Source organism: Sorghum bicolor, chromosome 5 (assembly GCF_000003195.3).
Source record: "Sorghum bicolor cultivar BTx623 chromosome 5, Sorghum_bicolor_NCBIv3, whole genome shotgun sequence".
NCBI lineage: Eukaryota > Viridiplantae > Streptophyta > Magnoliopsida > Poales > Poaceae > Sorghum > Sorghum bicolor.
Genome location: NC_012874.2, coordinates 51,623,135 through 51,628,545, shown reverse-complemented (window position 1 = coordinate 51,628,545; position 5,411 = coordinate 51,623,135). Strand labels below are relative to the sequence as shown.

General features: G+C 40.4%; 1 protein-coding gene across 2 annotated transcripts; it reads right to left on the bottom strand.

Annotated features, from left to right (window-relative positions):
- Nucleotides 1,298-5,176, bottom strand: LOC110435338 (ABC transporter I family member 11, chloroplastic). 2 transcript variants are annotated; one of them, XR_002452983.1, is made up of 11 exons: nt 4,857-5,176; nt 4,694-4,757; nt 3,523-3,602; nt 3,401-3,452; nt 3,185-3,318; nt 2,959-3,073; nt 2,748-2,834; nt 2,514-2,562; nt 2,194-2,278; nt 1,850-1,990; nt 1,298-1,733 (listed from the first exon to the last, which is right to left on the bottom strand). XR_002452983.1 is itself a non-coding variant. In XM_021460796.1 (10 exons), exons 1-10 carry the CDS (start codon nt 4,928-4,930, stop codon nt 1,912-1,914), a joined length of 819 nt encoding a protein of 272 aa, XP_021316471.1. In that variant the 5' UTR covers nt 4,931-5,176; the 3' UTR covers nt 1,298-1,911. The 2 variants fall into 2 exon arrangements, 1 of the variants encoding a protein (XP_021316471.1); XM_021460796.1 differs by having other exon boundaries at nt 1,298-1,990.

Below are 5,411 nucleotides of genomic sequence, written 5' to 3'. Positions count from 1 at the left end.
AAAATAAATCCCCCCAAACACACACACAGTCCTCGTGTAATTTAACAGTTTCATTTGTTTAATTCTTTACTATTCTAATTAATTTGGAGTACTCCCAGAATAGCAAAAAGAACTTACATGACATGTTTATCATCAAAGCTTCGTGTTTTTATACTTAGGTCTTGTTTAGATGCAAAATTTTTTTGGATTTTGACACTGTAGCATTTTCGTTTTTATTTGACAAACATTATCCAATTATGAAGTAACTAGGCTTAAAAGATTCATCTTGTGATTTACAAGTAAATTGTGCAATTAGTTATTCTTTTTATCTATATTTAATACTTCATGCATATGCCGCAAGATTCGATGTGATGGGGAATCTTGTAAAGTTTTGGGTTTTTAGATGTATCTAAACAAGGCCTTAAACAAAGCTCCTAAGTAGACCAAATAAACCGGCAACAATATAACTGGATGGACACGGTTATCTCCACGTAACCACCCTTGGTAATTTCTTTCCAAAGTCACAAGGTTCAGGTTACCTGTACTGATCTGACAGCTGATGCTGACATGTCCAAAGTTGGATCAAATGGAAAGGAAGCGCGAGGAAAATGATAAAGTATTGACCAACAGGTAGCAAAGTCCTTTCATGTGGAAAAAAACACAGCATCAATCTGTCCACCAGGGAGAGTGACCTGATCAGCCAACAAATCTTTCCAACTCTATGAGCTTCCTGGAGCCTTCCTGACAGAAGCTTCGAATGGACCAGCAGCAGTGGCCGTGATCAGAAGAGGTGTCCTGTTTGCAAAGATCCTTTGGCTCCTTTATAGGATCTTGGATAGCATCACTTGCATAGCATTCAGAGTCCCCGAATCAATCAAAAAATACAGTACCTGCCTTCTGCCGATACGGTGACATGGACTTCAACACGTGGGGTTTACAATGGCTGGAAAAAGATGAGCCGCGAAAGCGACAGCTGGAGTCTAGAAGGCAAAGAAAAGTTCCTTGTTTTGAACATGCAAGCACATTGCTGAAGATAAACTATGTCGCACAAACAAGTAACCCTCAGTAGGTTACTTTGTGTGTAAAAAGTGACTACACATCTACAACACGACTTTTGAATATTGTATATACATAAGAATGGCTTGAAGCTGAAGCATAAGGAGAGCATATCGTACTAAGAACAAAATGCATGCCTGGATTTACAATGGGAAGAGAATTTTGCTCACCATTTTGAACCATGGTACACGCTCATATATGACTGAGATTGCTCCTCCCATGTTCAGAAGCCATAGAGAGAAGTGGTGATAATAGCAGGTCAAAGATCTTTGGAGGAAAAGAATCTACTCCACTCCACATGTGCGCAATATATTCTTCCAGACAAATAAGTTTGTAAGGAACAACAAATTTTGATGATGCTGACTATTGATAGTGCAAGTAAATGATGTTCTCTGAATCTCTACAGTGTAAATGTCAACAAAGAAAATCATTTACAAACCATCATCAGCATCATTTTGACCCCACCTTTCAAAGTGTACAGGCCTTCTGCAACCCTTGCTACCAATGTGTGCAAGTGCAACAAAGGAGCTATCCCTAGATCCTGAATCTAAATTTCAACAGCACCGTTCAACGATCACGGTACCTCGACAATGTCTGCATCACAGACTGTTCTTCATTTCAGCAGTCAAAGTTCAGAACTAACATTCATGATCCATCTATTGAACTTTTCTAGCATTTTTCATCTGCCGATTCTCAACCTGCACAAGTCACCATGTATTACCAAAAAACTCATTTATATGCACCTCTGACTCCATTGTATCTTCAAGAAATTTCCGAGCTGGCAAAATCTAAGTTTAAAAGTAGTTGATCTTACTAGATTCAGATGACCATATGCACATGCCACCATGTCTGACAGCTATACCGACAAGAACATGTTTACACAGGCAAACCTTCCTCCTTCAAACTTCCCCCCATTTCCATTCGCCATGAGTAATCAACTAGTGGATATAGTTCCCTGCAAATTATGTTCAATAAGGTAATTTGACAGTTAATCTGTGTCGTTAGAAGCTGTTTCCTTTCAGCAGAATGGATGCACAGAAAAACCAGCTTCGTTCATAAATCATTTACTTTGTTGTGCTTAACCATTTGCTTTGCTAGTCTTCATGTGGCATACAAATAGAAAACGTTCTCTTCCATTTACTGTGGTTTCAAAGTTACCTTAGATCGTGACTTACAACCAGTATCGTATGTTCTTTCTTCAGGTCCTTTAAGAGATTCACAACATCAGCCCGAGCCTTCCAATCTGAGATTTAAAATATGAAGTTAGTAAAGATGTCCACTACAAATATATGAATTTCAGCATATTGTTTGTTTCTTAACATGAATCCCAAAAAGAGGTAACGGAGATGATATTGCGCACATGCAGAGATGAATGAATGGACAAGATTTTAAGTTTTGAAGTGATGTTCAAAGATTGATCTGATCAATATAGTAATTTAATCATGTACAAATGATCTGATTAATATATAATCACATACCTAGACCAGCAAGAGGCTCATCAAGCAGCAACAAATCAGGAGTTTGAACCTATCGAAAATTAAAAAAAGATAGGCTTAACAAACTCGATAGAAGTAATAAAGACGACCAAAACTACCAGGCCACTACCATGAAGCTAAGGAGCCGACCAAAAAACAATAAGAATTCTTGTTTCCAAAAAAAGTAAAGTCAAGAGATTGAACATCAACTCATAGTAAACAAAAAAAATATAATACCAGTTGAATTGCTAAAGCAAGTCGCCTCTTAAATCCACCACTTAGAGCTTGTGGATCTTCATCTAATGAGATGGTTGTCAGACCAACCTAGTATGTTTCACATGACAACAAGTTAAATTGCAAAAGAATTTGTGATTCAAGAAATTTCGTAAATCTAAAAATAGTAAAGGTGTTCCATTAGGCACATAGAATTTTGTGAGGTAAGCACTACCGAGTTAAAGGCATTTTGAAGATTTAAAGCGAGCTGTTCTTTTAATCGGAGGTCTGCCTTTTGCCTCGGCCATCCAAAAGTAACTTCTTCAAGTACAGTATCTGCTAAGAAATACCTACAACAAGATGATGATAGTCCTTAAGTTCAGTAAACATTTGAAACACCACAGTTTATAGGTATGTATGTCCAACTTTTGCATAACTTTCATGAAAGCAGTAGTTCAAACCTCTCAGGAAACTGAAATACAATTCCAACTCGTTGAGAAGTTAGCAGTTCGGGCAAGCCAATAGGATTCCCAGTATCATCATACTTCTGAATGCAAACAGACCCAGAGGTAGGTTCTGATAGACCAGCCAAAAGCTGTGAAACCAAGATTTTACTTTAAGATGGAAGACAGATCACAAGGAAATTTAGTAATGTTATGTAGTGTCCCAATGCGCACCTGCAAAAGGGTGGTCTTTCCACTCCCACTCCGTCCAAATATCAAACCAAAACTGCACAAATAAAGAGTTAGGTATATAAAAGCCACCAGAAATATAATTAAGCTGGGGCAAAAATGCTTGCCTTTTCTCCCGAAGAGAGAGGTTAATTTCCTTCAATAAGTTCTGTTCAGTTCCAGGAGGTCGATAGGTGACTTTTCTCACCTGAAAGAAATCGTGTGGTTCCATTTATTTGATAATTAATTTAAAAGGATGAACTGTATATTTAGGATGGCAAATTGTGAAGATGCTACTAGCTGGAAGACTCTTTTCTTTTATTTTCTTTTTTTTTTTTGAGAAACTGGAAGACTCTTTTCTAGATGTATGTAATCATGCAAACTTCTAGCAGAAAAGACAAAAAGAGTAAAATGATGCATCAATGTTTTCTGGTCGGCTGGTCGATCCTGGTCGACCTGGGACCGACCAGGCGATTAATCGCGATTAATCAGCGACCAGGTCGATTAATCGACCTTGGTCGTCCCCCTGGTCGTCCCTGGTCGTCCAAGCATATCAGCTGGTCGACCTATATATATACCTCTATATATAAACTATATTATACACAATAAAGGAAGCACAACTCTTTTTGATGTAAACCAACATCTCCTTCTTAACTATTTCTGGAGAACTGGGACAACCAACAGCATCTCCATACCCCCCACATATCTGCCCAGTCAAAAAAGCCCAAAAACAGAGCACACAACCTGGTCGTCCATGTCCTAATAGGACGATTAATCGCGATAAGTGGACGACTAATCGGACGACCAGGTTTCTGGTCGACCTGGTCGGGTCGGACCTCCTAATCGAGCACTCCTGACCGACCAGGACGATTAATCGCGATTAATCGCGATTAATCGGACGACCTGAAAACATTGTGATGCATTGTATGCAACATTGGAGGAATTTAGGAACACCAAACTATGAAAGCAATGAGGTAAGCTATTAAGTCATGCATGACAGTGCAGTTCCTTCCACTGGTTCTTGATTATATTTGAGCAATCTGATTGCCACACCTATCCTTCAAATCCCAAGGTCGTTGTAAAATTAATACAATTCTATGTTCGAGGCACGCTACTGGATATTTGGTGAAACTGAGGATCCAAAGCTAACCTACATTCCATAACTTGAAATCTCCGGGGGTAAACAGCCCCACTCACACCAAACACCATCTTAGCATATGCGTTGGTGTTTCCTAGATCGAATTGGAAGCACCCCAACTCTAAAAAAAAAAGAATGCAGAGAAATAGGCAAATGCGGACCTCCAATTGGGAGTACCCAGCCTCGACTCTTGCCGCCCGACATCTCCAGGAAATCCTCCATTTCCTGTGACAGAATAATTACAAACGAATTTTCATCAAAGAACATCTCCCTGAGAAAAGAAAAGGGAAAGAAAAGGGCTGTTTCAAGAACCACCCGCCGTACCTGGCCGTATTTGCTGGAAAACAATGAGAAGCCGCCGGAGGGATGGCCACCGCCGTGGCGGCGGCGGCGAGCATGGCGTAGAACGGAGCTTCGGAGCAACCGGGCCGCTTCCGTCACGGGCTCGCTCGGGCGCTCATCGACAATTCAAGGAAGTCCCTGGTAGTAGTGAACCTGGAGGTTGCGGTGGGGGAGCACGGCCGAAGGCGGGCGGGCGGCGGCAGCCGCAAGTAAAATCCGGCTAGCCGCCGGTCAGGCCACCGCTAACTGATAGGATCGGGAGTCGTGTGGGCTTCTGGTTGGATTTGGGATAACTGACAGAGAGGCCGGGTGGGTTACTTAGGCCTTGTTTAGTTCTAAGTTTTCGGAACTGTAGCACTTTCGTTTTCAGTTTTCGGAACTGTAGCACTTTCATCTGTTTATGTTAAATATTGTCTAATCATAGACTAACTCAAGTCAAAAGATTCGTCTCGTGATTTACAGTCAAACTGTGTGATTAGTTTTTATTTTCATCTATATTTAATACTTCATGCATGCGCCGTAAGATTCGATGTGACA

Coding starts and splice junctions, on each gene's coding strand:
- LOC110435338 (XM_021460796.1), bottom strand. CDS start 4,930: ATGCTCGCCGCCGCCGCCACGGCGGTGGCCATCCCTCCGGCGGCTTCT. Junction 3,453..3,522: donor CTCTCTCTTCGGGAGAAAAG/GCAAGCATTTTT, acceptor TTATTTGTGCAG/TTTTGGTTTGATATTTGGAC. Junction 3,074..3,184: donor GTATTTCAGTTTCCTGAGAG/GTTTGAACTACT, acceptor ATCTTGTTGTAG/GTATTTCTTAGCAGATACTG.